This window comes from Aythya fuligula, chromosome 18 (genome assembly GCF_009819795.1).
Source record: "Aythya fuligula isolate bAytFul2 chromosome 18, bAytFul2.pri, whole genome shotgun sequence".
Lineage (NCBI taxonomy): Eukaryota > Metazoa > Chordata > Aves > Anseriformes > Anatidae > Aythya > Aythya fuligula.
Genome location: NC_045576.1, coordinates 790,169 through 810,764, shown reverse-complemented (window position 1 = coordinate 810,764; position 20,596 = coordinate 790,169). Strand labels below are relative to the sequence as shown.

The 20,596-nt window shown below is 43.4% G+C and overlaps 1 protein-coding gene across 3 annotated transcripts in view; it reads right to left on the bottom strand.

Annotated features, from left to right (window-relative positions):
* MAP2K4 (mitogen-activated protein kinase kinase 4) overlaps positions 1 to 20,596 on the bottom strand; it is a 109,002-nt gene that overhangs the window by 56,329 nt on the left and 32,077 nt on the right. For all 3 annotated transcript variants that reach the window (XM_032199606.1, XM_032199604.1, XM_032199605.1), the window contains one exon: positions 8,177 to 8,279. In XM_032199606.1, the coding sequence (XP_032055497.1) occupies positions 8,177 to 8,279 (103 nt within the window). The remainder of the gene's footprint in view (positions 1 to 8,176; positions 8,280 to 20,596) is intronic.

The following is a 20,596-nucleotide window of genomic DNA, read 5'->3' as shown; positions in this document are numbered from 1 at the left end:
AAGACACTGTACTTCCAAGGACATAAATACTAGGGGGAAAAAATTATAACTCTCCAATGGTCAGGACAACAGACATTTCTCAAAACATCTCCCTCATTTGACCATGCAAACTAACTACTAGAGCATTCACCATATATTCAGGTTTATAAACCAAGCTGACTAAACAAGAAAATCGGTCATATCCTAGCTCTTCTCTGGGCCTCAGAGAGTAACAGATACCTCTAGAGCTGGAGTTCAGTCCTGAGCATGTTGCAAGCACCTGGCTTTTGCCATGAGCAGATGGAGCAGAGGATGACGATTCCTAAGGAATGTCAGGAAGGGATCTGGCCAGTCACAGGTCACACAGGGAGCTGTGTTACTAAATAACGGGTAGGCAGTACATCTCATTGAAAGGCAGACACAAGAAAGAAAGTCTACTGGATATTTATATCCATGGGAGACATTACTCAGCTTTGTTCTTCTGTACAGCCTCTACATAGAGCAACATACAGCCACACTAAATGCAGGTTTGATGGCAAATAAAGTTGAGTTCTGTTTAAATAGGAGCGTTTCTACCTCACAACTTTCCAACTTCCATCAAATCACAACATTTTACCTCCTTCCGCACAGCAAATGTATGAAATACCATTCAACTCAGAAAAAAAATATATGGCAGTCAAATTAAAATTGCTGGTCTTCACGGAATCTCCTTAGATACCACCTAGGTGTCCCTGGAGCAGGAAAACTGCAGAGGATATCTACAACACCTTCACAGGCAGCAGAGGATGGCAGCTCAGGCTCTGTCCCTCTTTCCACCTCCCCTCAACCACACTGCAGATGAAAACAGGCTAAAAGAGGCAGCGTGTCAGATATCTGTGCTGGGCACACGTGGGCAGCAGTGGCCACATCTTGGTGCTCTGGAAAGTGACTGCCACTGTCACCATCTTCTTACAGCCTCCTAACTTCTCAATTACTCTTCTGCACCACAGAAGAGACAGACATCCACACGGACACCAGAAACAGCATCAGTTTTACAACGCATGCAGAGAGCAAAGCTGCAAAGTTGAAATCCTGCTCTCAAATGAATGGCCCTGGCTACTGCTATCTGCACACAAGAGCCAGGACAACAGCTTCTAACCATGCCAGTAGTTAGACAGGTAATATATAGTTACACTCTGAATCACACGTTATCAGGTGATCCTTGCTGAACTCCCTACCCCAGCACAAGATTCTTGTAGCCTTTACCTCTCCCAAATCACATCAGGCTCCAGCTTCCTGTCTACAAAATGGAGAACACAGAATTTTGTGCAACAATTTAGGTTTGCAAAGCCAGATCAGTGAACATGTGTGAAGCACTCAGATGCTATGGTAACAGGAGCCAGGTAAGGTTGTATTTGATTTGACTACCTAAATGTAGCTGATTAGGTTTCCAGATGTTCTGAGGAGCCCAGGTCCCAAAAGCATGTCAGGAAACTACAGATGCTCAGCAACTTTGAAAATCAATGTGAACTAGCATGATGAAGATACACAACCTCCAAATTTTGGTGCCAGACATCAAAGGCCCAAAGTCAGAAGCAGAGGGCTGAGATACAAAACCCTTGCAGAAAGAAGAAAACAGTCCTAGCAGGGCACTGATGACTATGGGATACTGAAGTTGCTAAAGAAATTTATTTTAAGAAACAGCAATCACCAAAAAGCTCCTCTGCAGGATTAGCACATTAGAGAAATAAAAAAACTTAAAAGGTGAGGGGAAAAAAGAGACCTTGAGGTTGTATGTATGCTCAATCAAAACCTCACACTAATTTTGGCTGCACCTTTCCTGAAGAGGTGATCTACTCAAAGTCTAAGATACCAAACAGAGATGTTTTACAAAACCTTATCACCTCTTTCCCATCTAGGCCAAACAAATTTGTATACTTTGTAAGAAACAGGAGTTTTAAATACAAACAAAATTAATCAGTTGTCAAAAAAAGAAAAAAGGTCCTGAGAAAAAGATGATGCATAAAAAACATTGCTCTAGCACTCAAACTACAGCGAGGTCTGTATTAAAAGAGAAAACCTGTTTGTTTGTGGACTCAGACTAACATTTGAAAGAATTTGCTGGGTCCTTGAAGGTTTCCATCTTACTTGTGCTTACTTGAAAATACAAGCTAGTTTCCCAGTGATTATATTCACATACTACAACTTCCAGGAAACACTGCAAAACAATCACAGGAGGGAAAAATAAAAAAATAAAAAAATAAAATTCTAAACTTGTATCTTTTCTATTGAAAACTGTGTCTGAGGAGTCCTACACTGCAGTGGGAAGGTATCATGCAGCAGAAAGGCATCAGAAATTAGTAATAATAAAGACATGAAATAACTGTTAGAGATGCAGAACAACTATTTCCAAGGAATTTCACACAAGAAATTGGGAACATGCTTATATAGGATATTCCACTTTGTTTTTTAATATTTTCCAGACAAATGGTAGAACAATTCTCATAACTCAGCCAGCTGTAGACTACACACCTACAGAGCCTGAAACCACATGAAAGGTTTGGAAAGTGTAAGACATTAAAAGAGAAGGAGACACTTGACAGAGACTTTGGGACAGCCAGAAAAATTCTTGCCAGGAATAATGACAGTCCTTAAACTATATGGAAATAAAGGAAGCAGCAGTCAGAAATACAACTGGACCTCAATTTGCTTTTGAAGAGTCCAACCTCGAAAGTCTAAATCAAACATCTGCCAACAAGCTCCTGGGGCATCGATCTGGAAAGGACATGTGACTTGCCCAGGAGTCACAAGGGGAAGAAGGTCCACAGGGCACCTCTGGAAGTTTAAGTCACGAGGTACCCATAAAGACACCCACATGTGATACCATAGCCAAGTCAGGCTATTGAGTCCAACAGGCTAACAGATGGTTCAGAAGCTGGGCTTGTGAGCATTAGAAGAGATCTTTTCATCTTGTCATCTTTACAGATGAGATTGCTATGCTCTATGTTGAAATTCTGAAGAGCTGACACTTCTGAAAGTCAGCAAACTTCCCAGCCAGCAGACAGGATGCTCAACATGCAAAACCAGATGCCAAACAAATTCCTTTTTAAATGCTCATTTACTAGCAGGTGGATTTAAAATCTGTAGTCTGAAGTCCAGATTGAGTGCACCAGAAGCATGCAACACTTTCCAGAAAGCTGGTAAATTCACCTACAGCCTACTGAACAACTTGGTTCAATGGCCACCAGCAAGGGCCAGCTGCCAGCAAAACACCTGCACACAGCTCTACAGCCACATCGCACTGCCCCGTGCAACTCCTTTCAGCAAAAGCCACCAGTCAAAAGTAGCCCCACAGAACTTACATCTAGATAATTATTTAAGCTCATTTTGCTTCTGACCTAAATCCTGTTTGGACACAGAAATGATGAGGTAAAAGCTGAGATGCTTTTCAGTCTGCTGAAAGTAGCAACTGCGAAACAATGGGTTGGAAGTTGAAATGCTCACCCTAATGACAGTTTGTGCCCTCTGGCCTCTGTCTATCTGCTTTGGGCCAAACAAAGCCAGTGATTGTTAGTCTGGTGTAAGTCAGAAACACAGTCTGAACTAAGGAGAACTGGGGTCTCAAGTGGCAGCTACCCAGCCTGCACAGCAGAGCAATCACACATAGCCCTCCTCACTGCAGCCAGAAGGGACCCACTGCATACACTTCCTTGGCCTGGGGCTTCAGCTGTCAGTAAAGTATTTACAACCCTTCAAGTAAGAATTTTACCCTCCAAAGACAGTTTAACTGAAGAATCATGCTGAACAGGCATAACCGTGGTAAAAGTAATGTGCAAAATACAGGTTTTATTTTTACATTAATAATTCTAAAAGGCTTTATTTTTCACACGAAGCTCTGCAGTTTAGGCTCTATTCTTCCTTTACTGCACATAGCTCGTGCAAAATTACATATATCAGTGTGCTAGATACTCTAAAGACAGGCTGGGCAGCATACCACAACAAGAAAAAAACACCACTCTCTGTACTTAGGAAGTAAATTTGGTGCTAGCAGTCGCAGCTGGACTACATAACATGCACATTCTCTATAGCTTCACGCTCCATCAGTCACAGAACCAGAGTTCATCTTCTTTCCAAACCCTATGGTCTTGGTCCTGCTGCAAACATTTCATTCTAAGGCTCTGCCCACCTGCCCCGCTGGACCTGTGCAGCAAAAGCCATTCACAAGGCCTTTCAGCTGCAACAAGGCACCACAGCCCTTGGCATCACCAGGAAGGGGAGATTTCAGGGAGCCACAGCCCTCACTTCCAGCAACTAGAAATGTTCTTCCAATTTCTAGCCTCATCCAAAGCCACCCTGAGTCAGTCTCCTATTTAAACGATACTTCAAAGCCTCCTGATTTCAACACAAGTTCTAATTCAGAAAACATTTAGGGAAAAATCCCAGCACCACTTGAGATGTGGGCAATTTTGCCACTGACTCCAATCTGAGCAGCTGTAGCCTGTGCTCTGTTGGCGGCATCCTTGCTTGGTATCCTGGTCATCTGTAACAAAATGTCCTTCAAGACACCGCAGCACACCTGGTAGTAGACATAGCGGGTAGGAAGAAGACAGGAGGTGTCCTGGGTAGGGGCCTGAGGTGCCATGGGATGTGTAAGGATGGAGAAGGAAAGTCCTCAGCATCTCTCAGCTCCAAGGCCATCACTGAGACACCAGCCAAAGCAAAGCTCAGAGGTCCCAACCGCCCACCAGGTGCACCCACTCTACATACATACAACCTTCCCACTTTCCCCCATGCAGTCTGGCTTTCCTCAGTGCTACTCCAAGTCCAGCCCCGGCAGCCAGCTCCTTCACTCCCTGCAGGCCCATGACAGCACACTGCATTACAGTGTGTCCTCGGGCAGGGGGTGCAGCCCCAACCTGAGAACCAAACCACAAGACATGGCACAACAATGCTGCAGGTGGGAAAGAAACAACAAGGTGGTGTCAGAAAGAAAAATCAGGAACCCATGTCCCAAGTTTCTCCTTTCAGATGATGTCATCTAGGATTTCTCTTCCTGGAAACACTATTCCAGGGCACAAACTGTACATTAGCAAAAAGCCCCTACTCCTGAGAATGGTAAAGCTCTAGGAGCATCCTCCTAGCAGGTGGGCACTCACTGGGTTGTCATGGGTGCTCTGTGCCTTGGGATGTAAAGACATGAGAAGCACCAGTCAGTGATTAACAACATCACATCTTGCAATTGGGATTTCATGGCCTCTGAAATTGTTCCTCCAGATCGCGTGCCAACAACACCAAGTGAGAAGAAGCTGAGATCATGCACAGCTCACCAAGTAAAACTTCCCATGGAAACCCAGCCAAGCACCAAGCTTCAGCTCCCTTCAAGCCAGCGTGTGCACATCACATCACCCCTGCTTACAAGAGCAGGGACATCCACTCCTAGTTAGTGTGATTCCCAAAATTATTTCCTCCACCCCCCCCCTTTTATTTTTCCCAACACTCCTGAGACCTTTCAAATCAAGAAACAAGCCTTAAAAAGAAGGTTGAATTTGTACCTTTATGGGGGTAAGCAATGGCCATACACATTTCAGCAGGGTACAAAGCCCCAGGCACTAATGAGGAGCCCAGATACAATCTACACCCCGGCACAACATGCATTTCCTTGGCAGCAGTGGTTTCTTTGCTTGGGAGATGCAGCTTACAAGAAGGTTTCCTTCCCCCTAACACACTGCATGGGTATGAAGAACCCCACCTGCCTACTTTGCTCTCTGCTTGTGTAGTAGGAAGCCACACTCCTACCTGTATATCCACCAATCCAGCCTGATCAGTTCCCTGTCCAAAACCTGGTAATCAAGCAAAATACAGCTAATAGGCAATAATAATAATTAGCAATAATACAGCAATAGCTAATAGCAATTTACAGCTCAGGGCATCTGCAAGTCACTGCTGGCTGCCTCCTTTTGCTCACCACAGTTCACTGTCAGAGCTCAGAAAGGAAATGCAGAGGCAGAAACCTCAGCCCTCCTTGAGGCAGGAGTCACAGCACAGCCTCCAGATTGGTGGATCCAAGTCAGAGAAACTCAAATTTCATGCAAGAAATTGACCTCTCTGTATCTTCAGATCCACCTATCTGGACCAACAGGGTCTACACAGGGAAATGCACTGCAGCATCAATCCATCTCAGGACTTGGCACCAGCAAGCCCAAGGCCACTGAGTTCCATCAGGTTGGGAGAGAAATAACTCAGTGAACAGAAACACATCTTGAATGGAGAATGCAGCTGGGCCAGCTGGGATACAATATCCAATTCAAAACTGAAGTCTAAAAACCATTCTAGACAACAAAGGAAAACCATTCCAGTCTCTCTGGAGATGCAGACAGGAGACACAGATACATCACCGCAATGCACCAACTGCAAGAGAAACGTTTGTGTCACTGGGAGAAGTGTGCAATCAGAAGATGTGAATGTTGCCTTTGAGAACGACATCCACTGTAGACCACATAAAGGTTGAGAGGATCAATTAGCTGCATCCAAGCTTATTCAGCTTCACCACAGAGAAAGCAATCCAACCAACATCATTCAACTCTTTCAAATGGAAACCATTACTACAGCTTGTAGCCTCCCAAGAAAGCTTTAGTGCAGACACATCACCATCATTTTTGGCACTTTAATTATCATATCCAACCCAAAACATTTCCATATCCTCAGAACTAGTTACACTGTTAACCAGCCCAGGATCCCAGCCCTGCCAATGACTGCAGCTCCCATGAAGACTGAGTAGTGCCTTCTCAATGGACAATGTTGACAGTCTCTTGCACAAACACGATACTTAAGACATCACCAATTAACTGTGAAAGCTCTTCCGTGCTAGACAGGAACCACTGTGACTTCAAGTGAATCTAAGACAGAGGTCCATGGAGATAAACACAGGAAAGTCAAAGCTCTATAGATGGCTTATGGTATAAACTCAATAGCTGAGATGAAGTCCCTTATTTAATGTACATGGGGAGTTTTGAGAGAGGAAAGGCTCCAAGATAGGGTTCTACAGAAAACTGTTAACAAGGATTTGATGATGTTGAGGAAGGCACACAAAAGGCACATATATAAATGCTAGTTCTACAACCAGAAAGAATACCCTATTTTTTAAGAAATGAGTGGAAGAGAGAGGAGGACTTCCTGGAAAGGTCACTTGTGTGGTAAGAAGAATCTTTTCAAGTACTCTCTATTTTATTTTATTTTTTAATGTTGTGAATACCAGTGATAACTCATCAGAAACATGTTTCTAACTCAGTAAAAGCTTGCTTAAAAACCTCCAGCATAAAAGAAGCTACCAGAAATAGGAACAGACCACAGGGAATATATTCTCAGGAAGCAGAAGGCATCAAGCTGAAGGAAAGAGGCAGCAACATGCACAGCAAAGCAGAAGCACACTATAACCAAGGACACCCTGAAGAGTCCAGGCAGCAAGGGAAGTTTCAAGTGCAGTTTCTGACACTTGCCACTGACAAAACTCTAAAGACCTGGTAGGGAACTTGAAGAGTAAAACTCTGGGAGATCTTTTCACACTAGCTGAATTCTGCCACACGAACAGGCTGTGGGTGCGTCACCCATCAATCTAGATTGGTGGATCTGAGGATACAAAGCTAATACTTTCTGTGACAATGTATTAGTATTATTTACTGGTGTCAGGAACAGCTCTGCCACACTTGCATTCAAACTTTAGATAGGGATATACTGAAGCTAGTGGTCTAGAAAATTCAGTGAGGGCTAATCACTGTACAACTCCCTTGAATCTCCATGTTAGTAGAATAAACAATGTTCCTCAAATTTTTGTTCTTTTTAGTGCTAAAGAATATAGCACAGTTATGTCTTTCACAAATAACACAAATTTCTCTATAATGAAAAGTAATAAGCAGTATATAAAGAGACAGGAAAACGACAGTGAACAGGTCTTGCATTATTGGCTACAATTTATCTGAAGCTAATTAATTCTGGAAGACAGTAGCTCCAGTGTAAAACAAAGATCCCAACTTTAACCTTTTTTAATTCTGGAGAAAAAAAGGGCAAAAAAACACAACCTTATTCTATAGTGACTCAAACTGACTGATTTGAACAACTTAGAAATAACTCAAGTATTCAAAATGCATTTAAAATAACACTGGTTGTTGGCTAAATAATTTCAAAGCTGTTCCACTACTTATGCCTTTGGCTTTATACTCACATGTGTGGATTTTGGAAAGGAACTCCAGAAGTGTTTAAAGTAAATCTTGCTGTGGACTTGAAAGGTGGATTTGCAAAATTTAACTTCAGCGCTTTGCGTTTACCTGGGAGAAAACGAACAGAAAGTAAACTTTTTGTGAGCAACAAAATACCATTCTGTAAGAGCATTTGGAAATAAACAGAAAAAATAAACACACTTTAAGAAAATGAAAACATATTTTACAATGACATTAGCAAATCATAATTTGTGTTAGAGACACAGAAATGGAGAAATGGTGTCAATTCTCATCCCATGATCTTCCCCCATCCCATTCCAAACCAGTCGCCAAACAGGTGTCCCATGGACCTTCTGTTGCAACTGGAGTGTCAGCATCAAGCCAGGACTACTAACAGCCACGAGCCACCTCCACACCCAGGCCCTGAGCTCCCTCCATGCACAATCACTCATTTAAACAGATTTCACACCAAGCTCAGCTTCAGTTAGGTGGCAAAGGGAGCTCGACTTACTTGGTACAGCTTGGGCATGCCTACCAGATTCAGGATGGATGACAATGGAAAAGGGGAAGTACTGGATGTGTTTTACATGATACCCAACTGCACGAGGACTGACTGGTCTGCTGACCCCTCCTCTGCCTAACAGCAAGGAGGCACGATCAGGCTTCAGCGAGGATGACAGAGAGCTGCTGTGTGCTGCTTCTGCCAAGGGGGTCACTGCGCAAGGAGTACAGCTCAGCCTGTTAGACCAGGTGGGAGAAAGCTTTGGTCTGCAGTCAACTGAGAAACCATGAGGAACAACATACATAAAGAGAGACAGAAACATGGGGAAGGCTGCTGATCACCACTCTAACCACCAGCTACGTATTTCTTATTAAAGTTGAGATGACCTGCACAAGCACCAACAGGATCAAAGATTACAAAGTGAGATGTCCCTTCCTAGCCCTTCCACTGGGCCACAATAGGTCCTGTCCCATCTGGCTGCAGAAAACCTATGCTCCTCTGTACTAAGCAGCCCCGCTTCAATCTCCACCCGCAGCTTCCCAGGATCCTGATCCCGAACCCCTCAGGCTAATCGCTTCTTGGTGGAGACCCAAACCACTCCATGCTATCTGCAGGTTGGATACTGCAACCTCCCATCCCAGGCAGCACCAGCCTTCAGCAATCACAGAATCACAGAATTGTCTAGGTTGGAAGAGACCTCCAAGATCACCTAGTCCAACCTCAGACTAAGAAGTCCTCCACTAAACCATATCACTAAGCTCTACATCTAAACGTCTTTTAAAGACCTCCAAGGGTGGTGACTCAACCACTTCCCTGGGCAGCCCATTCCAACGCCTAACAAACCTCTCAGTAAAGAAGTTCTTCCTAATATCCAACCTAAACCTTCCCTGGCGCAATTTTAGCCCGTTCCCCCTTGTCCTGTCACCAGGCACATGGGAGACTAGACCAATCCCCACCTCGCTAAAGCCTCCTTTAAGGTACCTAGAGAGAGCAAATGGACCCGATTCCTGAATTCCTCCAAGACCTTTCTCCTGCCTGCACCCTAAAGCAGGTATCAGATTCCCAAACATACTGCAGGCCTTTTGGGAAAAGCAGCAAACACTGCAGAGCACAAGGTCTGCGCACAAGCACTCTGTAGTTATTCTACCTTGCACAAAGAGATAGGTGTTTTTAGTAAATCCAAGACAACAGAAAGAGAAAAAAAAAATAGAGGTCAAAGTCCTTACAGTAATTTCAGCTTGAAATATTACAAGGATGGTGACATTCATCTAAAAACAGCTTGATAAATCCAAATAGCTCAGAACTGGGGATCCACTCAAAAGAAATACAAACATCTGCAGCCTGGAACACACAAGAAAGCCTGTGACCAGCAAACACCCACCCGCACCCAGCTGAGGCTCTGCAAGGCCTGCCGTCCCAGTGACCACATCGCACGTGGCTACACTCTGCCTTGAGGTCTTTCTGCATGATGCAGTTGCTGCTGCTGGTAGGACTAGACCTACACCGTCCCTCTGACCTTCCCCAGGTCATAGTTACCACTTAGGAATGATCACCTAACCTTTGACTTCTAAATCATTAATTCAGCTTTGATCTTGCTGCAATACAAGAATCTATCTGGAAATATCTGCAAACGTGTTGCATTTTCTGAACATCACCTCATTTGTTATAAACGCCACCCAAGAAACTCACAAAATTCAGCAGCACGAAACCAACTATTCAAGGCTTTGCATCAACCTCTTAAAATAAACAACACATCATCATTTTTTGGTGACAATTCACCTGCAGATTTCCATAAAGCCCCAGCTAGCAGTACTGGCAGCCTTTCATCACAAATAATGACAAAGAAAAGGGACAGCAAGGATTTCCAGCCTGGGCACCCAACTGGCTGGGATGATGCCTGCTGCACTGCAGAGCTCAATGTACCTTTCTTGGCTATGTTACCCACATGAGACTGCACAGTAGGAGCTAGGCCGCAGGACTACAAGGAGACTAACAATAAAATACTTGTTTTTAAAAATCCTGAACACACTGCAACAGGGTGAGCAATGAACAGCAACACTCCTTTCAAAAGTGAAAGTATAGACCTGTTCATCAGAATATGGAGAAATGTCACTGTTCTTGTTGACAGCTGGTCTGCTTTGGGATACTTTCCCTTCTGTTGCATCCTCTAATTTTGTCTTGCCTTGTAAAAAATAAATCAGAAGTAAAAATAAATAAATAAATAAATAATAAAGTCTTTGGCTTGTACATTTGTAAGTGGAAGAACCCAAAATATCTATCAACTGTCTTGTGTGAAAAATTGATTTATAAGCCCAAGGTATCCTTCAACAATGCTGGCATTTTCAAATTTAATCTCTCAAATCAAGTCTCATTTATCTTACTTTTTCCTATAAAGACATTATTTCCACATTTATCCCAGATTCTCTATTCCACTGAAAAGAATTTAATTGGAGCTGTAGGGTGCCTCCCTGAGCTCAGGTGGGTGGCCTGGTATCTAAATTCTCATCAGCCTCTAAGCCTACCCTTCACTGCAGCCAGAATTTAAAAAAAAAAATAAAATCTTATTTTTTATTACTTACATCCACCCCAAAAATGACTCACTTTCAGCAAGACAACACAGAGTGCATTTATTAACCAAATTTCCTCTACTACTTGGACACTGTCACTCCTAATTCTTCCAGAACAATGGTAAGTCTACATAAATAATAATAGTCCAATCAAAAGAGACCTATGAAGATCATGAAGTCTGACTACCTGGTCACTTCAAGGCTAACCAAAAGTTGAAACATTTCATTAAGGGCATTATACAAATGCTTCTTGAACTGACAGGCATGAGGCATTAACCACCTCGCTAGGAAGTGTGGTCCAGTGTCTGGCCACCTGTACTGGGTATGGCTGGGACGTTAACTTTCCCTGCGGCAGCCCATACAGGGCTCTGCTCTGCATGTGTAGCTCGAACAGCATTGGTATCACACCAGTGTTGTGTCTGATGAGCAATGCTGGCACAGCACCAGAACTCCCTCCAGCCCCCAAGAGCCTACAGGCTGGGGGCGGGCAAGAGGTGAGGAAGGAACATCACCAACCAAAGGGATATTCCCTACCATATGATGTCACACAGCAATAAAAGGTGGAAAAAGGAAGGAGCGCGGAGGGGTGGGTTCTCATTGTGAAAACATCTGTCCTCCCAAACAACAGCTACGTGCGTTGAGGCCCTGCTTCAAGGACGTGGTCAAGCATCACTCACTGGTGGGAAGTAGAGTAATTTCTTTCCTCCGTGCTTCCACATGGAAGTTTGTTTGTTTTGTTTTTGTTTTTTTTCTTTTTTCCGCCCTTTCTCCTTTCCATTTTTTCCCTTTAGTTAAATTGCTTAATTAATAATATTTTTTCCTTAATAATTATTTTTTCCTTTAATTAACTTTTTCTTATCTCAACCCATGTGTTGTTTCTTTCCTTTTCTTCTTCCTCTCATTCCCCCTCCTCAGAAGAGGAGAGAGCAGTCGTGGTGGAGTTCAGCTGCCTATCAAGGTAAAAACAACACACCATCCTCAAAACAAATAATTTTTTCCTAATATCCAGTCTGATATTAGCAAATTCTCCCCTCGCACAGGTTTGTGCCACTCCCTCGTGTCCTCTCAGGGAGAAGTGACCAGCACCTCCATCTCCATCTCCACTCCTCAGAGACTCGTAGGGAACAACGAGGTCACCTCCTTTTCTCCAAACTAGGATAAACAGTGAGAGGCAGACACAGCAACAACACATTTCAAAGAGCACCAGGTGACAGTAACATTTCTTTTTTAAATGCCTGTCCATACACGCACACACCATGTCCTCTTCCCTCAGCAGCTGAGCAATTCTCATGCTACCAACCACGCAGCAGAGCAAGATGCAATTGTTGGGTGGGTACAGAAAGCAGAGTTCCTAAGCTCACACTCTTGTGGCACATGTGCCTGATGAATTTCTGGAGAATCACTTAAAGGAAGCAGCAGAGCTCAATTCTGCCTTATACGCAATGCAGAAACAGAGGAGGATTTGGAAAAAAAAAATAACATAAAGGTAGCAAAACCAAAATGAGAGCCCATCCATCTCTCCCCATGGAATTAAACAGAACACAACACACCTCCACATCTCTGGCGTCAATCGTCTACAGTATTCCAAAAAGATCCGACATTTGCACAGTCAACAAAAGCATTCAAAGCTAACACTAGCAATGTTGTCAGCCAACAGGGAGGCGGAGCAATGTGCACGTCACATCTGTCTCAAGTGGTCCTGCAAGGCTTCTGCAAAGCACACAGCTCCAGCAGGTCTGCCACCAGAGGAACCGGGGTCTCCTGGCAGGGCCCACCATGGAGTCCAACCTGCCACATGGCTGAAACACTGCGCAGCCACCTGACCAAACTCGGAGACCTCATCTGTCTAAATCCTTGAGTGCATCTGCTGTCTGAAATCAAAGAACAGTCACATAATTCACAACTACCCAGGGTCTTGGGGGTTGCAAACATATTCCTAAAACTTTCCCCAGCTCATTTATTCTCCCCAGTACCCCCCAGCACAGTGCAGGCTGGTGGTGCCAGCACTTGGCAGGTAATTCCAGATGATGGTTATACAATCCCTTACTCACTTTTCCTGTTTACTGTTGCACAAATTCTGCTCTCACACTGGATCCAGTGATTTAGAGCTTTTATCATTCTTCTGGTTTTATTTTATTTGCATGCCTGAATGAAACACTATCCCTCTCTTTCAAGAGCAATGGTACAGAAGATTTTCCATTTCCAGCCACGACAATTTATACAGTGTGAATGTTTGTCCTTGAAGTGGCCCAAAAGAAAGCAACACAATTAACTATGAACTCCTATCAGTAAAATCTCCTCTTCTAAAGACCTGCTCCTATTCTTTACCTATCTGCATGCTTTATGCACTAAGTTTCTCCTTCCTTCCAAACGGTGAGAGGGTGTTGCTATTTATTTTTTTTTTTTAAATCTATTACTATGTCAGTAAGTTTCTAATAGTTCCAACAATGTCAGTCTAAGACATGGATCTGGATTTTCTGCAGATCCAATCAACACAGAAGCACAACCTACACTTGGAAAGCAAACAGGATGGTTGCTTTTGCTCAAATGTTTAACACAGATCAGGATTATGGGAGACACGGCCATCTTCAGAAATGCTGGGCATTTCAATTTACACTAATGTAAACAAAATGGCACATGAAACAACACACAAAACTTAATTAGAAGTCAGACTACAGACACAGCACATATTCTCAAGTAGCCTTTCAAAATTGAGTACTTCAGCTACCCAATCTGAGTTTCATCCCCTAAAAGACTTGACAACTACACACCCTGCAGAAGGCTTCTGCAAAGCACACAGCTCTCTCTCTCCTTGCAAAAACTTCAGCCAAAACTAACTGCAGGCAAAAGAGCTTCTTTAAATATATGTGTTTTGCTGGTGATTTTGCTGCGCGCACATTTAATTCAGACCAGCTTGTTCCTCTAAAACAAAGAGGCCTGGGATTAACATTGTTTCTGAAATTAGCTAATGCCGCTATCACCATCAAGGTTACATGCTCAAAATTGTCCTAAAACATGCTGTAGAACTGTCTACCTTATGTAATTAAACATCCTTTACCAGTTTTGCTAACAATACATAATTGTAATCATTGACTGCTATAACACCCACATCTCTTGAGAACGGTGAATTCACCAAAAAAGTAAAAGTTTGGAGGAAGAGGGCAGAGAAGGCTAACTGTGGAATATATTGCTTTTTCTTAAGTGAGGTTAAACCTCAAAACCAGACCTGAAACTATAAAGGTTTTTCAGTTAGGGTCTTCCCAATTTTGACTAATAGATCTGCCAAACTGCTTGTTAATGGTCATAATAAATTCAGATTACATTTGAATGGAGGATGGCCTTGGTTTTGATGAAGTGGTAACAGAAGCTTATGAGGGAATCTAAACAGAAGCGTATCTATTCTAGGTTATACTTATCTCAGAGCCAAAACAGCTTTTCATTGCATGTTCATTTTCTATCCATAAGACGATAGTAATACCTATTTCAAATCTTTACACTCATAAAACAATAGTATTCCTGTGTTCAAATCCATTAAAAAAAAAAATGTCTGTTTTAGCACCAGGCTGCTGCATAGCACTGAGATAGCAGAGGATATTTTCCTCATGTCCGCCTATCCAACAAAGGCACATCCCTTGGCATTTCATTGATCATAGCCGAAATGGACCCAGCAAAAAGCAGCTGGGAAGCCTTACAAAGTACACACAGGAGATCACCTACACAATGGCCACAGAAGAACAACCCAGACTCATAACACACACTTGTTTCCTGCTGGTATGTAGATGCTAGGTTAAGTACGTAATTATTTATGTGCTGCTATCCACCACCAGGATTAATCCAGGCACTTGGCTCTGCAGTTACAATCACTCTTTTTGAGGCTGCTTTACCATAACCACAGCCAACCAGTCTTCGTGCAAGAGGAAACGTCTATCTGGTAGACAATGTGAAGTACAAAGTATTCCTTCAGAGTTATACTCTGTATTTTCACTTCACCTGAGACAAATACAAGTTCAACAAGCCTCTGAGTCACTTCCTGTTGGAGAAAAATCTATTTTTTCCTAGAATTTCCCTACATTCCTGCATGCCACACATCAATAAGAATGATAACAATGTCCCAGTTATACATATGAAAATGCTCAGTTTCCAAGCAGTAAGACTTTCAAAGCAGAAGTAGATAAATGGATTTTCTTATAGGTTTCTGTCTTACAGGGATACAAACCGACCCCTGCTAAAGTGCTTTCTGCTTCGTTCAAATCTGCAATGTCAACCAGTTGTTGTCATGATGCAAATGTGTTCTCTCCGGTTGGACACCAAAGTCTCTCTGCTGCTTGCAGAGCAGCAATACACCAGAAGCCAAGTCCACACTTTATTTCCTTACTCTAGAAAAAACAGAGAGGAAAAAAAAATATGGCAGAAAGCAGTAGGCAAAAAAAAAAAGGCAGAAAACCAGCAGGGAGGGAAAAAAAAAAAAAAAAAAAAAAAGACATTGTAATGAACTTTGCAGCCTTTATTATCTTCGCTTTGTAATACTAAAACAAGTTAAAGAGAGAAAATGATGAGGAAAGGATGTCAGGAGGAGGAAACGATGTCAGGAGGCTAGGCAGGTTGGGTGATATGCTTGGTTGAGAAGGAGGCTGGATGTTTGACGCTAACTTTTTAAAAATGGAAAGCTGCAATCCAGGTCCGACTTATTCCAGGGCACCTCAACACACAGCTAGTGCATACTCTCACCTGAGCTGGGGGAAAAAAAAAATCACAAAAGAAACAACACAGAACTCTGTTTTTCCAAGAACTCCTACTATCTGCAATACAAATAGTTAGATCATGTCTGCAAACAAAATTCCTGCTTTGATGTTCCTGATGCTGACGTCCTGAATGCACCCAGGATTCACTGCTTGCTGTCTGCTCCTGCCAGGACAGTGCTCCTTTCCCATAAACCCTTCCAACCTGCATTCTTTCAACTACATTTCCTTCCTTTCCAGTCTTGTTTATGGAGCACTCTTGTTCAAGTACTCCAAAAACAGCACTAACTTGTGAGTAAAGCAATGTCCAGCTTTGCCCTCAAGACATACTATTTTTTCAAGAAAAAAAACAAAAAAAATCAAATCTTGAAACAAAACATGAAGAACTTCAGTACATACAGCAGTTTAGTTGGCAAGCCTGAATGGAGGGATAAAACTATTAACTAAAATTCCAGTTTTCTCAACTGTATCTACAGAAACGCACTTTGAAGAACAACAGCACAAACATTTTCAGTACGTTTGTTACATTTCCCTTTAATGAAACCTGTGATTTAGAACAGTCCAAGAGCCAGAATTCAGATCCAAGATGACAACTTTCCACTCCAGGAACATACTAAGTATGCTCATTTTTGGAAGTCACCTCACTGGAGCATTTATCCATGTCTACTGCCCCAAGCATGCTTCCACAAAAATACAGAAGCCCAGATCAGGCAGGACTCTGGGACAGTTACTGGTCATTACCTTCCCCAGTCATGCAATCATTATGAAGTAACACATTTCTACTGAACAAAATGCTAGCAAGACCTTTCAGTAATTTAACAATGGGAGGTGGCTCACAGTTGTGCAGATCCTCTCCGCACCAGCGGACGTGCCCATTTGCAACTTGCGAAATGTGGTTTTTGTCGTTTCTAGCAGCACACGCAACTGCTTCTATAAATACCTCTCCTACAAAGCCTGGTTAAAGTAGGTTAGGCTTCGAGAGCAAGAAACTGCAATCAGATTAAGATCAGTTCTCTCAGACAGGAAACTCCCATCAGTAAAGTCCTAAGAATGAAGTCTCTGAAGTGTCTAAAATCCACCATTAACCTTCAGCATTTATTATCCCTGATGCTACCCTGTGTGAAAATGTCATCCACATGAATAGACATAAACAGAGTTAAAACTATTTGAGCTTTGTGAGCAGATCAGCTGCAGAAAAAGAGCTTAATTCTGTGCCTGTACAAGCATTACATGCTGAATATTAACAGGACACCCCTGAACATGTATGGCTATGTGCACAACACTGCTGGTACCAGGCAGCTCCCTGACCAGAGAGAACAAAACAGTAATGTCAAAAGTCACCTTTCCACCAAAACTGGAATTCAGGCAATTTCCAGTTGGAGAGCATGAATATGTCACTCAGCCACACTCAAATGCCAAAGCTGGCAAAACACTGGAGAGAATCTGGAAGGTCCAGTTTTTCCAAGCAACTTCGCCCAGCCAGCACATTGGAGTTACAGCCAGAGAAGATGCTTGTGAAAACAGGGCTGCCCTCAAAGGCATGCTTTGTTTCAGTCATAGATACTGCAAAATTTTCATGGTACCCATGGTTGATGCCATGTCATGTTTCCTCCTGCTGCAGCATAATCCTATATAGACCATAGTGGAGCAGTTGTCAGAAGGAAACAGTCACGCTGGCCTGGGAAATTTACTGCAAGGCACCTGGAGCCCTTCCTGATGTAAAACAACAAGAAATTATGCAAAGGGCTGTGCCAGGTGCTTTTTCATTATAAAACAGCTCAGCAAGTTCTAAAATATACTGTGAGGAGGAAGACTGAGGAAGGGTGGGGGTGGGGGTTGTTTTTGGGAGTTGCTTGTTTGTTTTTCCCAATTTTAGAAGCACACAGACTAAAAACAAGGGAAAAAAATCTGCCCTTGAGGCCTTTGCTTAAGGTCAATGGAAAGGATTTAGTTTCTTTGGATAAAGCAACATGTTTCCATCATCCCTCTAGTTACCTTATGCCAGAAAAGTGGCAACGTCAATCACAGCCTGAATCCCACTGGCTCCATTACATAGCTCGCACCCACCCCTGAACCTTGCGTATTGGGAAGAACAGCAGGCATCAGGAGTGTGGGGCCTTCTTCCATCTGAAGACAGAGTTTTTCTGGGGGGAGGGACCGATTCTGTTCACCTTGGAGCTAGCATATCAGGTTTTGTAATTCTGAAGACTAGAGACCGTGACAGAAACCCGACAAAACCAATAAACACTGGAGTATAGGAATGTCTGCAGGAAAGAATGAAGAAAGCCCTTGGCCATCAAGCCAGGAGGCATCTCCTGACAAAGCAGCTTTGGATTTCCTAAGTGTAATTGCTGATAACCCTCTAACTCAAAAAAAGGCCCACATGGCACTCACTGATGTCTCAGCTGGGATTAGCAGAGCAAGTCGGAGCTCATTTAAAAACGTCCCCTAGGAAGCCAACAGAAATGATTGAAACTTCTGATTCCTCCTCCTTTGAAAGGCTCTCCCTTGCCTCTTGCTTTTCTCCCATGGGCTGCCATCACATGGAGGCTCCATCCCTTCATTCATCAGGTTGTCCCCTGTCACTGCTCAGGAAGAGGCAAGGCATGAGAGGGGCTTCAGTCCCCAGCCCCAGCTGCTCCTGACGGCAGTCAGAAGGAACACCCTGCTCCACATCTCCATGGCACAGGAGGCTTTGTTTCTGCTGCTCCCTGCTCAGAAGCCTGTTAAACAAACTCCCTATTTTTTTGTGCCTCATACCACCTATGTGAAGGGCAGTGCCCAAGAAAGCACTTATTTTCTGCAAGAGGTTTCAGCACAGGCAACACTGATCCCTGCCAGTTCCTGCTCCCAGTGCAACTCTTACGTTCATGTCTTCACACCTCCCAAAGACAAGCACTTGCAGCCCTTCCAAGGTGTACAGGTACCAAAGCACTACCAAGGAACATGGACCCTCTCCTCAGAGCGGAGTTCAGGCAGCATCCCATCCCAGGACACGGACATGCACACCTTGAGCACGCCAGAGAAAACTGATCAAATTGTTCTGAAAAACGATTCAAACTGATTAGTGAAGGCTGAGAGGGACACCACAGGAGCCCTTAAAAGTTAGAGACAACTGAAGAGGTACCAACACGCATTATCTGCCACCGACTGGTTGGCAAAGCTAAGGGAGTGTGTGCATGAAGACATTAATGCTGCACAAACATGCACAAATAAAGTGCTGGAAACAACTTGTGCTAGGGTGAACAGACTTGTACCAGAGCATGCTTTCAACACACGGAAGACTCCAGCAGGCAGGGGTTGATCAAGGCACTGGGCTTCTTCTCCACTTGACAACTGTTTCCATTAGCAAAAACCCTCTGCAACGTAAGGGCAGCAGACCTCCATGTTGAGATTGGATCCAAAACTTTGCAACATATGCTTATTTTTCCAAATATTACCTGATACCTATGCATAGCTAAAACAACACTGGGCCAAATTTTCAAGTTAGAATCCACCTCATGTAACCTTTGTTCCTTCTCTGTGAGCTCCCAAATATCCTGTTCTTTTGAACATCTAATCAATGTTTTTAAAGACTTACCAAGGAGCTGACCCTTTCTGAAAACAGTCTCTATCTGCATTCGTAGAATCATATCCTATCCTGAGTTGGAAGGGACCCCAAAGGATCACTGAGTCCATTCTTGGATACACACAGGACCACACAAAAATCAAATCCTATGTCTGAGAGCATTGTCCAAATGCTTCTTGAATTACGGCATGCTCAGTGCTGTGACCACTGCCCTGGGGAGCCTGTTCAAGCACCTAAGCACCCTCTCAGTTAAGAACCTCTTCCTAATATCCAACCTGAACCTCCACTGATGCAGCTCTGTGCTGTTTCCTCGGATCCTATCACTGGTCACAAGAGACTGGTCATCAACACCTGCCTCTCCTCTCCCCTGGTGAGAAGGTTATGTAGGCCATTGCAACTACTACAGAACAAATCAAAACACAAATCAACAGAACATACGTAAGCTTTTAGTTGGCTTTCAAAGCTCTGAAAGTATTTTACAATTTTTAACTCCTCCTTCAGAGAATCTCTGCTCAGCAAACCCAAGGCAATGTTTTGCTAAGCTTCAAAAATGGCACCTATAGACATGCACAGATCTATTTTTGTACTTCTCCAATCTGTAATTTCATTAAAAAAATATATTTTCATTCAATTGGTAAGAGCTAGACCTGGAGAACACTTCTCTGAACACATCCTCTTGTCTCCTTGTGAACCTTCAAACCCTGTCCCATCAGGCAGTCAAGTTCACACAAGGTGCTCCGGCCCTCCAACATTTTGAGCAACACAACCCCAATCCAGCAGCTCAGGCACGTGCAGGCTTTCAGAAGATGAAGGACCTGCCACTGATCATCCTCTCTCCCTGTCATGTAGTTCCTTGGCACTTGTATTTCAGACACAACCCAAGTTTGTCACAGTCCACCCAGCATGGCAGCAGCAAGAGCCTCACTACGGCCACACAAAGTTTGACTGGCTCCAGGGCCCCTCACTTGCTCACATCCTATTTTCACAGGACAGTAGATTCCTGATGCTGTAATGGACATATGCTATGCAGTACTGGAAATTTCCTCTAG